Source organism: Podarcis muralis, chromosome 13 (assembly GCF_964188315.1).
Source record: "Podarcis muralis chromosome 13, rPodMur119.hap1.1, whole genome shotgun sequence".
NCBI lineage: Eukaryota > Metazoa > Chordata > Lepidosauria > Squamata > Lacertidae > Podarcis > Podarcis muralis.
Window position 1 is genome coordinate 56,219,724 of NC_135667.1, and position 16,462 is coordinate 56,236,185.

The 16,462-nt window shown below is 39.8% G+C and overlaps 1 protein-coding gene across 1 annotated transcript in view; it reads left to right on the top strand.

The window, feature by feature from the left end:
• Positions 1-16,462, top strand: part of MOCOS (molybdenum cofactor sulfurase) — an 84,655-nt gene that overhangs the window by 41,048 nt on the left and 27,145 nt on the right. The window contains exons 6-8 of the mRNA XM_077917663.1: positions 9,581-9,780; positions 11,833-11,949; positions 13,911-14,366. Of these exons, the coding sequence (XP_077773789.1) occupies positions 9,581-9,780; positions 11,833-11,949; positions 13,911-14,366 (773 nt within the window). The remainder of the gene's footprint in view (positions 1-9,580; positions 9,781-11,832; positions 11,950-13,910; positions 14,367-16,462) is intronic.

A 16,462-nucleotide genomic window follows, 5' to 3' on the forward strand; every position in this document is an offset into this window, starting at 1 on the left:
CTTAACAGCTAAACCTGAACACCCAAAGTATTTTTCTGCCGCGAGGAGTTCACATTTATGTGTGAGTTGTGAATATTATTATTGTTGATGTTATTTATATAGCACATCAATGTACATAGCTCTGTACACCAAAGGGCATGCAGTCAATTGCATCTGAAAATGCTTGGTTTAGTTGACAAATTTAGTTATAATTTACTTGGGAGCCAGACTTCCCATTAATTAAATACACAAATTAAATTGGGAAACTACCTAAGCTGTCTGTTGCTGGCATATGTCCTTTTCTTCATAAGCATTAGACAAGAGATTAAATTGTAGTAGGATTTGCTGGAGTCTCAGGGTGTGATTTACTGAAATTACGGGTAGAGGAGAAATTTGTTTGGTCCACAACCTAATTAGCCAACCTAATTTGCTCATCCTGGATTTATATGTGGATCAGAATACAGCTGTCAATTGGGGTATAGTACACATGTATATGACTTTTGTGATGCACTTTAATGCACATTAATTTAATGTATTTTTAATCTTTGTTGGAAAGCCACCCAGAGTGGCTGGGGAAACCCAGCCAGTTGGGCAGGGTACAAATAAATTATTATTATTATTATTATTATTATTATTATTATTATTATTACTTTAGGTTCAAAAAGTGTGCACCAAAATGCATGTTTTATGGAAAAATATATTCAAAGATTCATACTTTGGGGAAAGAATATACAGTATATAAAATGAGAAAAATTGTAGCATTTAAATGCATTTTGAGGCAAACAGTGAGATGAAACAGAACTATGATTGAGAGTATTTGAAAGTGATTTGGAATGGAAACAGACCCACCTGTCTGCCTGTCGCCACGTGAGCATTCAAACCTCTTGTTTAAAAAGTCAGTATTTCTTGTATTAGCAATCAAGGTTTCATACCACCATCTCTTCTTCTTAACTAGAGCAAATTTTATTTTCAGATTAACAGTTTTTAATTTTTAATCTATTTTTCAGAATAACAGTTCTGTACCTGGTCCTGCCTCCGCCCCTGTTCTTCCCTCTTCTGGGTTCGAAAGGACCTGCACATCAGTGATGGCATGTCAGTTGGACACGCCTAAAATGGCCACCACCTGTACAGCCATTTCAGTCTGAGCTCTCATTCACAGTCTTATTTTTTAAAACAAACAGCCATACACATAGAGGCAGCCTGGGTTGCCCTGTGTCAGAGTTGTGCGTTCGCTTATTCTTACCTGCATGTGAAATAACTGATGGGATAAGTAATGGGTGCAGGATACACACTTACAGGAAAATGAATCCTGTATCCTGCTGTGGGCTGGAAGAGACCTCAGTAATCATTATAGTTAAGTTTAATTTTGTACATTGCATGTGTTGTTTAAAGACCAAAGGTCTCTCTTCTTCAGCACATAAATTTCAAGGGATTATGATAATGCTACTTTGCAGAAAATAGCTGAAATTACAGGCTGAACTGAACTCCAAGGGTCTACTTTATCTGGATGTTGCGCATGCTCTCTAGCTCTCTCTTGGATAATATATAACACTGGATGTACATAAATGAGATAAAAAGACTGTGAGAGGACTGAATAAAACAATTGACATAAAAGGTCTCTGAGTAATGTTGGAGCACAGCACCTTGATAAATAAAAAAATAAAAATTTGAATTCACAAGAGGGAGCATTTAAGTAAAGCAGCTGTTACCTGGAACGTGCACTTTCCATGTGTGAGCTCTTGCCATGTGTGCGACCTGCACTGGCAGTTAGGCACCTGGGAACTTGAGAGCCCCTTGGCATCAATGGGGCCAGTCTCTGGGGAAGCTGTCTCATTGGGCTTCAGTCTCAAGACCTGGGGCTGGGTTCAGATCTAGCTGGTTCCTCCTCTGTGTCAGAGTGCTGGCTGCTCTTCAAGATCAGCGTTGTGACAGCTGATGCAGACAAGCAAGTTCACTCTTTTTCACTGACACTTCAGGTGTTCTGCATTCCTCAAGGAATATCCCTTGCATGGAAACCTATCTATTGTCATCTGTGGACTCAGCTACATTAGTCAGAAGACAGTGTTATAAATGTGTTATAACACTGTAACTCCAGATGGCGCTGTAGAGCTGAATACACAACTCAATGATATTTTCAATTGTGAGATTTACAACTTTCTTTGCAGAGCGTTTTCAGAGTGATTTTTATAGCTGTGTAGATCTAGCTTGTGTCTTCAACAAAACAGGGGAAGAAGCGGGAGTGATAATCAAGGGCTGTGCTGTCATTCATCTTTGGCCATTCTAGTCCAACAAATATGATATTTTTTTATTTTAAGGGCTCACATTAATTCCAGTTCAGATGTGCTTTCCAACAGTGATATTTTTTAATGCACTGAGAATCAGTGAGCAGAACTCTATTTTTTTTTTATTAGAGTTTAAATTTGATATTCTGTTTTTGGGAGGCAGGCAAGGGGAAAGTAAGTGGACTCCTGGGAAGCAGGAAAGAACACATTACAGTTTCATTTGTAAGTGGAGGTTTATAATGTGATTATCAAAATGTGAATAACAATCAAAATAGTGTAGCAGTTTATTCCCAATAGGTAGATCTTTTTCTTTGAAATAAAATAAAATAGTAACATGCTTTTCCAGCAGGAATCTCCATTCACGCCAAGTTCTTTTCTACATTTGAGCAAAATGTATTTATATGATTCAAACATCAAACACTGGAATGATAAATAGCAGGAATAAAATCCTGTTTCAGGAAATGACTGCAATGGAAGAACAATTAAAATAAAACTGGCAAAAAGTTGAAAATATTATTTAAGCTTGAAGAAAACATGGGCGGGGGGGAGGAACATTGCACTGGAAACAAAATGTTAAGTCAAAAAGCAACCAGTATGGGCAACTAATGTATTAAATGTATTAAAAGATTTATACAGTGAAGTATCAGCAGATATTCACATTCATGCATCTAAATTTCTTTTAAAAAAATAAAAAAATCTGAGCCAGTGTCTTACACAGTGAATTACTCTGTATTATCTTCTCTGCCTACCAATTCATTTCCAGTCTCAGTTCAGTGTTAGTGTTGCCTCTAAAGCCCCAAATAGCTTAGAACCAGGATACCCAAAGGATCATTTTAAAACTGTGTGTCCACAACAGAGCCCTTCTGCATGTCTTCTGATCTTCTGCAGTGCGGGAGGCATGGATATATTAGAAAGCACCTTGGGGGTGGAGATTTGTTTGCTTTCCATTTTTGCTGGCAACTGAAGACCTTGTTGTTTCGGAAAACCTCTGATTCGCCTAATGTTGCAAGTTGATTGTTCATTTTATTGTTTTGCTTTTATTGTGATGCAATGGCTGTTCTGTGAGAGTAGGAAGATGAAATAATGACTAATTCATAAATAAAATACATTATCGAGTTCGGCTGACTAGAAATGGAGATTAGGGGTCAAACCACATTTCAGGCTGCAAAAAATAGAGGAATGTTTTTTTATTCTATATTTTTTTAAAAAGCAAAGCTGCTACTCTTTCCAAAACACAGGTGAAGGTCATGTCCTGATCTTCCCAGCAGGGAATCACTTCACTAAACTGGTATAAAATCAGTGTGTTTCTACCGTGGATGCGCTCCTTTGGAGCATAATATATGATGGTGGTATAGCAGTTCCTTTCCCTCACACAAATAGATATCAAATATTTTTCAGAGAGGAGGCTGGTTGGAAAAACCTTGTGAATTAATATGAAAGCAATCAACGCTGCATGTGGCTGCATGTGCAACTTTGGACTGTGAGGGGTTGTGGGCATATAAATGCTAAATGTTCCAGCGGTCTTGGAAAACTATACATGCTTATTTTACAACATTGAAATAAATACTGAAGTTGTGAAAAAGGAAGGCAGGAATTTTATTTCATGCTATTGGTAGTTTCTTTAAATGGAAGCAATTCTCAGGAGCTTAAGTGGTTCAGTTCATTTTGTATGCAAAGCTTCTTTCAGGGTATTAGAAGCATCTTCATTTCAAAGATTAGAAATGTTAAAGAAGAATGACAGATGGAATGAAAAGCAGGCGGGCGGGGGTGTGTGTGTCCTGCTACAGGAACAGTGAAAGTGGTGCGAGAGCTATTTCTAGGTGCTCACAGGTTTTCTACCTAAACCTAACTCTTGAATTCTCAAGTGATGCAGTGCAAACTTCTTGCCACAAGGCCTACCTGTTGAATGTAGTCAATGGTCTGCTCTGCCTCATGGGAAGATCAGTAATGGTGGACAAATGACCCTGAAAGACAGCTCAGGGAACACTACATTATTCTGTAGTGCACAGGCATATTCTGGGGCAAGAGCTCCATTCAGAATGGTAAACATTTGAGGTCCAACAGACCTTGCCTGTGCCCTGTGGAAACTGGTGTGCTCTGAAACAGAATCTTTTGCATTTTGCTAAAGTTCCTCTACACATAGAGCTGATGCATGCCCCTAGCTTTTGCACGCCTCTCAACTGTAGTGTAAAATAAATACATTTTAAAAGTACATGCATTTTAAAAATGGTTCTTCTCCCATTTTCTCCTGTATTATCAGTAATACTGCCAGGCCCAGTCAGTCAGCATAGGAGTATTTTCTAGTATCATGTGTGAAACCACTAAGGCTTACACACAAAGTTCAGTCACATGAAATTTCCCAATTTATTTACCTACTTACTTACTTACAGAAAGCAGCTACAGAGACTGCAGTCTTAAGCAGAGGATAACCTCCTCATCACCATTAGATCTCAGGGTTGTGCAATACAAGTCACATTATCAAAATCTATTGGGCACTAAAACAATCAAACCATAAATTAGTTTACAAAAAGAGCTGGTAAAATTGCAGTACAGGGTGTGGTCTGAAGGCACACAAAGTCACCATCTTGCTAAACACTGCTTTCACTCTACAATGTTGTTATATTTCCATCTATAGGAAATCACACACAAGGGTTGGGCTATGGCTGGGAAGTTTCATTTCTCCATTAGTAATTTCTCCTCTGCATTCTGTTTCTATCTGCTTTGTGCAGGAAGATTGTCCTGCTGTTCTGTGTGTTTCATGGCTAAATGTCTTTTTTGCTGGGGGAGGAGGTTGCATATGAAGAGTAGTGAGAAGTGAGCACAGCAATACAATTATTTTCTGCCTCCTCTGCACTAGTAAACAGTAATGATTTGTGATTAAGAATGGTTCCAAGCCTCACAATATACACCCGGGTGCAAAAAGTGGCTGTCTTTGATTGTGATGCATAATATATGGGAGATCCTTCTGATCAGGTGCCAGTGCTCTTATATTAGCACTGTTGAACAGTCCTTGACTGGGCACGGCAGTGTCTAAGATTCTTAGAACCTCGATTTTCTGGCCACACCCACATTTCATGGTGGATGTTCCTCACAGTCCCTCCAGGGCTGTGAAGAAGATCAAGCAGCAAGGACGGAGGGAATGAGGCATGGCTCCTCCTGAAATTTCCCACGGGTACCAGAAAGGCCAAGGCACCTGCAGAGCTGCTTGACGCTTTGTCTGCTACTTTGGAAGACAGAACAGGAGTGACACTGGGAGTAAGCCCCTGCCAAAGGACGAGCCTCCATTACTGTCCTCCTTACATCAACTAATTGGCTAAACTATGAGGCACTCTCTACACAAGATATGCAAATAAGCAGTGATTAAATCAGCTGTCAAAAAAATCAGGACTTTTCAAGGTATTTGAATGGTATTTTGATGCTTTGAAAAATTGTTTCAACAGCCACAAATGGAAAAGGAGAGGGCAGATAGCTTTATGTTTTCTTTTTCTTTTTGGATACGGCTTTCTCTTTCTGCCCTGTCCTTCATAAAGAGACAAGAGGCATGTGAAGTTGTTTGTTTCTTGAAGGAAGAAAGGGAGGCAGACCTTTGATTTATGCTTTACAATGAATTTAATACGGTTTAACTACATCTGCCCCCCTTTGATTACTAGGTGATATTTATTACCATCTTTTGATGGGATGTTGTGGGGAAAAGAGCACAGTAAAGAATAACCCACAGCTGGGCTTGTTGTGTAAGCCACGTAGAGGCTGAATTAAAGAAAGACTTATGTTACGATGGGTGTGTTTGCACTGGGAAAGAAGGCATCGCAAGGTGGAATCCTGTGGCTGAGATGGGTTTGGAAAGTTCGCTCTGTAAATTGTTTAGGCTGCAGTTTGAATCTGCTCTGTGTGACTGTGTTATCATCAGGATGGGATGGGATCTTAGAAATATGAGCATGACAGAGGAACCAGAAACTGCAACAAAACACCCAGCCAGGGAAAGATTTATGATCTGAACAACGAAGTGAGAAGAATGCAACACTGGAATCAGGAAATAAGAACTTAATAAAAAACTACACATGCTGTTATTCATTATAAATACTAAGGTTTATTAGATAGATAGATAGATAGATAGATAGATAGATAGATAGATAGATAGATGATATAGTCCAGTAGCACCTTAGAGACCAACTAAGTTTGTTCTTGGTATAAGCTCTATAAGTTCTTGGTGTGCACAAAAGCTTAAACATGAAAGCGTATACCAAGAACAAACTTAGTTGGTCTCTAAGGTGCTACTTTTTAATTTTTTTTATATATTTCTACTGCGTCAGACCAACACGGCTACCTACCTGAATCAAGGTTTATATGAGTAATTTGCAGTATGCAGGGTTGTAGAGGGGCAGCTGTTCAAAATATTATGGTAATTGCAAAGTGATGTCAACTAGAGACTAAATGAGAATTGACGTAGCAGTCGGGGGATATCTTGGACATATTCTGTAATGAGAGCGGGAAACTGGTTTTGGAAATTGTATTAATTTGGTTTGATTTGTAATAATTTGGAAAATCAATAAAAATAACTAGCAAAAAATGTTTTTTTTAAAACCTGAGAAAGTAAAAGGAAGCCAGAAGCAAGTAATCTACTTTGATAACTCTAGAAGTGAGGCTGCTTTCTGTCACAAATTCTAAGAATGAATTTTATATCCTCCCACCTCTACTGCTAGGATTGGTAGTTTGGAGTTTTTAGAAAGCATCTTTCATTTTTCAAGTTGACCTAATCAACCATTTTGTGCCAAAATCCCAATGACTCTTTGAAGTGAATTGCATAAGAGGCTTAATATAACTGAGCTTAAATCCTGAACCTTTTGCTTTTCATCTAGCACTGCTCTTTGAATAACAAGTTGGATTTTGAAGGAGGGGAATCTTACTGTGAATCTCAGGTTATCAGTTCTTTTGCCAGGTGACTGAACTGACAGACTGTGGTTCTCAGCAGTTTTAAATCAAATGTCGTAAGTGCGGGATGTGTGTGTATGAGTAAACATCAAGGAGCTGACTTTTTCATATCTTTTAGAAGTGATACATTAATAATACAGTTTTTGGAATAGTGGCAAATATTGGTTATGTGATATTTTATATGCATTACTAAGCATTTATAAAAAAGGTTAAATTTAGAAGTTTTCATTGCTTTTGCTATCAACAGTAACTGGAAGATACAAGGTCGTCGTCCCCCCAAAAAAACCCCTAATTACAGTCATTGATATTCTATTTATTTCATTCTGTTTGTGAATCCCTGGGAAACATCTCAAAGCAATACATAAGCTTATTTAGGGGGAAAAATAAGATGTTTTGAAATCAGATTTACAGAAAAATGTTTTCCTCTTGTGATGCCCTGGGATGATAAATCAGTTTTATACAAACAGGAAATGTTGTCAAAAACCAGGAATAAAATAAAGCTGCTTTTGGCATACAGCTTTCAAGAGCGTCTTCCTGGCTTTACAGTTGTGGGAGCAATTATTTTACAACCCTAAATTATATTTTACTCATGGGGAGAGTGCAGGGAATATGGAGTCTCCTTTTGATTTGGAGAACAGAATGCAGTAGTGACCAATAGAAAGTGCATAAGCGTGAGTGTGGACTTCCTTCAGCAGCATAAATGCTGAAAGAAGATGTCTGCTTTGTGCATCTTTGACGTTGCTGAGCTCCATGGTTTGAAAGCCCTCTTTCTCCTTCGGTTCTGGAACTGCTATTGCCAGTCTTTTTATTAAATGGGTGGAGGTGTGATTACCCCTAGGTACTTTGATTCGTCATTGGTTTGCTCGTCTTTTTGGATCAGATTACTACATCTAAAATCTAGTAGATCAGCTTCACTTCAGCTAGATCCCATTACCACTTTGTGTAATCTCCCCCACAAATTCTATCTGTAAATACTATTAGTTGAGCAAGGACTACCAGTAATGGCTTTTCCATATAAGGTTCTTTACAATTGACTCTCAAAATACAAGTTGCTAACGTCATTGAGCTGAAAGAAGGAGTAGAAATTAGCTATTCAACAAAATAAGATGGGGAATTTCCAAAAGCCATCTGTTCATTAAGATAAATACTGAAAACATATCACATGTGGTCTAAGCATGGCATCCTGAATGAGAGGATTATGCTTCGGCTGAGGAGGCAGAGAAAGAGAGGAGAGAACAAAAAGGAATTACACACCCAATTAGAACCGGGTGGAAATGAAATGTTCCTACCATTAATTAGAGTAGATGTCTGATTTCAATGCATATCTGACCCATTTTAATATTAGTTTACCCATGTCAAGAATAAATTAGATGTGTGGCAGGTGTTGGAAAAAACCAAAACATTAGGTCCCAGAAAACTTTCAGTAAATGATGTACCATAAATTAAATAAATAAATAAATAAATAAATAAATAAACAAACAAACCTTTATTGTCACTACACCACCTGTATGCAGTGAAATTAAATGAGCCCCCCCCCATACACTCAGTCTTGTGCTTGTCAGAAGTCAATTACACCACTATTTTTTTCCATTAAGCAGCCCAACAGCCCACGGATAAAAACTGTTCTTTAACCTGTATCTCCTGCCTGTAGGAGATTAAAGAGGTGCTGGCCAGGGCGTGAGTCGTCCCTAAGAATTTCCCTCGCTCTCCTGAGGCAGCGGTCTCCCGCGATGTCATCTAGCAAACTCCGAGGACAGCCCATGATGTCATGTGCTCTGTTCACCACCCTCTGTTAGGGACTTCCATGCTTCGTTTGTTGTTTATAAGAATTACACCTTGTCTATTATAATCTCTTTATTTTATTTATTTCCCACAATTCATGAGATGAACCTAAATATATAAAACTGACTACTGAAAATAATTGCTTCTGTAGTTATGAAAAATGGTGTGAAAATTCTGTCACAGGTGTTAGATCTGTGATGACTCCTCCTCACGTGAAGTCATCAGTTGATGACACTGGAGCTCCTAGATTTGCCCAGGAAACACTAAGAGTGAGTGCCTGCTGCTGTAGCTTTCATGAGAAAAATCCCGGAACAAAATGTATTTCTGTGTGGCCAGGTTCTCTTATTGATTTGTGAGTCTTACTTCCAAAATGTCCCTTCAAAGAATCTATGATGTCTGCAAAAATGTATTGAACCTTCTTTTTAATTTTTTTAATATTTATGTTGTTTATGTAAACCTAATAAACACATCTTTTAAAAACTTACATTAAATAATAATAACAATTGACTTGATTTTACGAGATCCTTTTAATGTCCCTGTAGAAAGGGCTCAAAATGAAACTGGAAGTTGTTGAATTTTTCTCTCCTCTCTCCCCCTCCTCCCTGCAGGTGGAATGAAGAACATAGAACAACATACATTTGCCTTAGCTCACTACACCTATAGAATCCTCTCTACGTTAACATATCCTAACGGGGCACCTGCTGTGCAGCTTTACAGTGATACAGACTTCAGCAGCCCTGAGGTCCAGGGTCCAATCATTAATTTTAATGTATTGGATGAAAATGGAGATATAGTTGGTTATTCACAGGTATGCTTTAATAATTCTCTTGTTATCTTCTAATGCATTTTTGTGATCATTTGACCACCTTCACTCAAAATACCCGCTCTTGCTGAATTCTTTTATTCCTTCTGAACCTCCCACATGTTGTTTTATATTAAAAATAACAAACAAGGGAAGAAATATTTTGACAAAGTGGAGAACAAGTTGTCCGAACAAATTTGTACATGGCCACCAAGAACAGTGTTCAGTGTGGCTGGCATGTTATCTTCAAAAGTATGGTGAAAACCTTCCCCTTTGTCCTTTTTATGAGGTACGTCACCAGAGTCTTTTGAGTGATATTGGAAAGAGTCAAGGCCAGCCTCCTCATTTTTTAAAATAAAGAATATATTGTTCAACAATAATCAAAGAATGTGAATTAGCAATTCTAATGCTTTTAAGAGCCTACCCACTCATTACATTAAATGTGATGAGTCCAGTTAAGATAATATTCATAGCCAGCCTAATGGCTTTTTTGGCCATGTTCCCAACAGCCATCTCTAAACCTCGGGGGGGGGGTGATCATTCACTATTGATTTCCCCCCATTGATTTAGCAGTTAAGATTCCAGGCAGGCAGAAGAACTTGATGGACTGAAGGAACAGAATACAAACCAGATGATGAAGGGAAAGATTCTGCTGATGCCTCCAGTTCAGTTATTCCTTTGGCCTGTATCATCTTCACTGTTATGCAGCGAGTATCTTAGCACAAGTTCCCAAGGCACAAGGGTTGGATTGTGTTGTTCTGCACTACTAAAATGGATCTGATATCAGAATGGCGTTTTGTTATTACAGCCTGGCAAAGTGCATTTGCAGTGTATTTAATCAAATCCGACTAGGTGTTGAAATGATTTGTCTCCTGCAGACAGTTAACTAGGTGGAAAACTGCTCTCTTGGCTCAGACATATGATCAAAGGACAACCTAATGGATGCATTTAGCAACTCTTATATTCTAGAAAACCTGAAAATACTAGCATATCCTCCAACATTTCTCTGAAGAAATTAGGGATATCCTATTCTACATTAGGAAGCTTCTCCTGCATTTGTTCTTGCCACACACATATACGTAATATACACATCAACATTGGTCAAGTCAATTACAACCTCTCAGCCTAACCTACCTCACAGGATTGTTGTAAAGAAAAACTGTGTGAGGGAAGAGATTGTGTACAACACCTTCAACAGACAAATGGAGTGAAATAACATTTTAGCTGTAAGCTGTCTTGAGTCCCTGCCAGGGGAGGAAGTGGGTAATAATAATGGAAACCATGAGAATGATCAGGTACATACCTGAGAGTAAATCCTATTAGGCTCCATTTACAATAAAAGAGTAAGCACTCCATATGTTTTTTTAAAAATGGCTGGCTGCTGAAGCGTTGCGTTAAACTGACCTTTTCCTTCAAAATTATAGGAAGGACTTTATATGCCAGTTTCACCATTTCCTTCATTTGGTGCAGGAATTTTATTTTCACTATAAACAGGACTTTGTTTTTGCACCTACACACACAAACCACTTTTAATTGTTCTCTGAGACATGGAGAGGAGGAAAAAGGAAAACCGGAGTATTCTGGGTTCAAATCAGAAATTGAGACTGAGATATCAAGTCAAAAAGAGTTTGTGAGAGAAACTGCAATGTAGGGAGAAACAGGGCTTTTTTCTGGGGGGACACAGGGTTTCGCAGACCCCTAAACGTTTTGTGAATCTAAGTCTGGCCTCATTGAGGGGCTGTATTTCAATATGAGTATGGAAAAGTACCCCTAAACATTTAGGGGAAAAGCACAGGGGACAGATATGTGTCTTCATTCCAGTCTGGTAGCTGCCATGGCATATGTACATTGTTAAGTTATAAAATGAGGATTACATCATGGTATATTTTAATGAAAAATCTCTTTTAGGATGCAAAGGTGATATTGGGGGGAAATATCAAGTTGCATTAGAATGAACATGCATAAAATCTAAAGCAGCTAAATTATTAGCTTTAATTGATAGCAAACTGATATCTTTATCTATGTTGAGAATCTTTCTTTCTTTGCTGTACCTACAAGGTAGACAAGTTGGCTGGGCTGTACAACATACACATTCGCACAGGCTGTTTCTGTAATACTGGAGCTTGTCAGCAGCATTTGGGGATCAGCAATAATGACATCAAAAAGAACCTGCAGGTCAGTATGTGTTTAGTCCATTCATGCTACCAGCTACGCTGCTTAGGGGTGCAATTTAATGTTACCGTTTCCCAGTGTACCCTGGCAAGTCCTGCCAAGTCCAGCATTATGGTTTTATTTAGGTGCTCCCAAGTGAAGTCTTCAGTCTTTCACAGGCTCCAACACTGTCCAATATTCTCAAACGAAAAGGTAATGCCATCAGCTAGTTTCTGTGCATTTTGGAAGTGAGCCCCAGTCACTTCAGTGGAGTTTGCTCCCAAGCAAGTTGCGCACAGAGTTGCCTTATTATTAGATCTCAAATTTTGTTGTTGTTGTTTTGTCGTGTCCGCCTCTTCGTGACCCCCTGGACCAGAGCACGCCAGACACTCCTGTCTTCCACTGCCTCCCGCAGTTTGGTCAGACTCATGCTGGTAGCTTCGAGAACAGTGTCCCACCATCTTGTCCTCCGTCGTCCCCTTCTCCTTGTGCTCTCCATCTTTCCCAACATCAGGATCTTTTCCAGGGAGTCTTCTCTTCTCATGAGGTGGCCAAAGTCTTGGAGCCTCAGCTTCAGGATCTGTCCTTCCAGTGAGCACTCAGGGCTGATTTCCTTCAGAATGGAGAGGTTTGATCTCAAATACGTAAGAACAAATCCTGAACACACTCTTGAAATAAATTGTGGGCAAGATTCTGCAAAAATTATTTCTGCAACAAAAATCCTTTTTTGTTACTGTGATTGTTGTAGAGTACCTGTAAACATGTACATAGATATATGACAGTAGTTTACCTTTTTCGGGGTCCTTACAGTATTCAGTGTAATCTCTTCTCAGCCTACCTTCTTCCTCTCATATACTTTTCTTTTTTGAAAGTCCTCTGGCCATGAAATTGTACAACAGTGCTGGGGAACACTTTTCGGGCCACTTTCCTTCCTGGCTATCTTTCTGGCAGTCACATGCCAGTGGTGGATGGAACCACACACACAGCCGCATGATGAAGGTGGAAGTCCTGCAGGTGGGAGGATGCACAAGCCAAGGCTCCTGCAAGCTCATGTGTTTATTAGGGCAATCAAAGCCTTTATCACCCTTAACTTGCTGAGTGGGTGGCAGCTTTCCTCTGTATCCTATTGTGGAGCAAGGACAACCTTCACACATCAGCTGCTGTTTTAAGGGACTTCAAAATTTAGTAAAGCCACATGTCCTTTGCAATGTGTGCCATTTTACTTTCCTAGTTTATTTGTCAAATGCAAACAAACAGCCCTAGCGTGTTGTACATATTAGCTTAGTGAAAAGACACAGTAACTATCATGCTATATTTTAATGGAATGAATAATGAAAACAGGACCAGAGCTCAGCGGTGAAGCACAAAGTGTTTTTGCTTTGCATGAATAAAGTCCCATGTTCAGTGATTGTATCTCCAATGGGAAATCTTGGAGATGTGCTGTCAGTCAGAGTAGACAGAATGATACCCAGAATCCAGACTTCATATGTGGCAGTTTCAGATGTTTATAAAACCAAGGGAGAGCAGCGATAGAGACTTGTTTGCAAAATGTATAAATAGAATATATATTTTACTATGTGCCTAAAGGCAATATATAAAGCATAAGAAGGGGAAAAACAACATCCTAAAATTAAAATAAATACTCCTTTTAAAATTGGGGACTGTAGCAACATACTTAAAAGTAAACCTCTCCAAGTGCCCGGTGGAATGGGTTCAGTTTTACAGAAACCTAAAACTCAGTAAAGGCAGATCAAGGTGGGTCTCTCAAGTAAGGTCATTCCAAAGGTTTGGGGTTGTGAATAACCAAACTTGGCACAAGGAATGAAAATCAAGATTACTTCTCTCTCCAAAACGAAGTCTTGCGGGAGGGGGGGACATTCTGCGTTTTTACAAAATCTTATTGCTGTAAAATACAGTACGTTACATTTTGATAGCGTATACAAAATGTTTATAATACCTTCTATCTCTCTCCCCCCCCCAACTAGGCTGGGCATGTCTGTGGTGATGACATAGATGTAGTTGATGGACGTCCCACTGGGTCTGTGAGAATCTCATTTGGCTATATGTCTACATTTGAAGATGCACAAGCCTTTCTAAAGTTCATTATAACCACCAGACTCATTGGCTGCAACATGGTTAATATTCCATCTCCAAGACAGACTATTTCAGAACTGGTAGCGTCTCCCAGGGAGAATGGTCACACCTGTGATAACAGCAGTGCAAATAAGCTGCCTCCGAACAAGAGCACTGGGGACTCTGGACTTAGTACCTCTTCCACTTCAGTGAACATGCCAGTCAATCTACAGCCAGCCAAGAGACATTCAGAAAGAGACATGACTGAGGTTTTTGGGAACCCAGCAGAAGACATGCCAAGTGGTAGAAGGCCAGTCACTGTCACCAACATTTATCTCTACCCAATCAAATCATGTGCTGCATTTGAGGTAAATGCTTTTAGTGATATTTAGAAGATTCACATTTTTTCAGGTCTGTTGATGTTTTATATCTATATATCTATATATATGTATATCTCTATATCTATATGTATATTGTGTGTCTGTGTGTGTGTGCGTGTGTATGCATACATTGGGATGGGTGTGTATATATCTAGATCTGCATAGATGTTTTATATGTATATGTGTGTGCGCGCATGTGCATGTGCATACACACATGCAATTTTTAGCTCACAAAGGCATCCAGGGCCAGAGCCGCTTCACCTTCATGTAGACAGAGACAATGAGTGTCAGGGAACTGCCATCAGAGGCACGGGAGAAGGAGAGGGTCTCTGATTCTGCAGGGGAAGGTCCAAGTGCTAGAGGGAGACTCAGCCGGGAAGAAGGGGAAGAGAATGAGTGTAACACCAGGGATCAGGGAGAGCAACGGGACAGGGAGGTGCAGGGGCTCCAGGACTCTTCATTGGAAGTTAGCGAGGAGAGCCCCAGCACCCCACTGCCCACGCCCATCCTGCGCAGGAGACTCCCGCGCAGTGAGAGGAGGAAACGATTGGGCGTCAAACAGCTCTTATGTTGGCAACGCTTTAAGAAACGCCCACAGACAGATTCTACGAGTGACTAAGAGCAGCCACGCTAAGATGGGCTGCGTAGTCCGGAGGGTTTAACCAGGCAATCCGAGGCTCAAACGGAGCAGGATTATGCACGAGTAACTCCCAATCCCTACAATGAGCCTCCTGTGCCAATTTTAGGAATACCATTAACTGGTATTAAATTGTTGGTTATTTAGTGTATGTGTATATCCATCCATCATGGGGCAGAAGAAGTACATCATTAGGATTTTCTTCTAATGCATCAAAATGTTTTTGGCCTTCTCTGTTCAGATCAGATATATATATATAGATATATATATATATATATATATATAAATTTAAAAATCAGAATAGAGGTCAGTTGAAGTAAAACTAAATGAGCATTGGCTATATCCCTCTCTTCTGGCCTGGCCCAGGAAATAAAAAGAAGAAAAGGGTCATTTTGGTGTCCCTGAAAGGATTGCTCCATGAATAATTGGACACCAGTTTTATCCTCACATGCATCCCAAAAACTCTTGTGTTGTGCTACAACAGTGTGTAAACAGCAGGTAAGGGTGATCGCCTAAGGCCTATGTTTCACTCAAGTAGTGAACCTGCATCTGGCCTGTACAACGTCAGGTTGGGGTACACATAGGGAAATAATTATTATATTATTATTGGTGTTTTTGTAGGAGAATTGCATCACTGAGGATAGAGTGGCTGTACTCTAGCAGAAGTCCCATCTGTGATGCTTTTGCCTATTCCATTTAGTAATTGCTCAGAGAGTCCCCTGCAACCTCTTCACTCACTTTTTGCTCCATCAAGGAGGGGTTGCGTGCTGCATTATTTGGCTCTAGAATGGGCCTTTTCGCTTTTGAGGAGAAAGGGGGGAAAGAGGAAAGAACCCTCAGAGAAATCAGGACAAGAAATTTAAAGAGGGAGAATTGGAATATTTCTTCCTTAACCCTGTTGGAGACAGTGGAGAAGGTCAGGCAAGGTGAACACCAACTGTTCGACCAACCTTGATGATGGGAAGGAGGAATTTGGAGAAACTGAGGGTTGATTGGTAATGGGGAGACAGAAATGCAGGAGGGGGGAAAAGATGGGGATCGTATGGAGGGCAAACGCAAACCCAGGGAGGTAAAGAACTCTTAGAACTCTGCAATGCAAGGGCAGTTGTAAGTCTGGAAATGGAAGACCTGAAAAAGAATGGGGTGCTTTTGGGATGACAACCTCCAAGGCTTGTTGACAAAAGTGGTAGTGGGCTTTAGGTTAATTTCAAAGTAGGGTTTGCAGTACTTCTGATACAGCATGCTTTACTTCTCAGAGCTCTGGTAGTCAGTGAGAAAGAAGGTCCCATGTTAGCTGAAATGTGCATCAGGACCCACACCTTTGCCCACACCAAATGAGAATTTTGGCTGGAAACTCGTATCCAGATTTGACCAGGGCATATACTTGTAGTGACATTCAGGAAAAATGGTGTTTTTAGTCAAGGCACTATAATGGGTCAATTAAAAT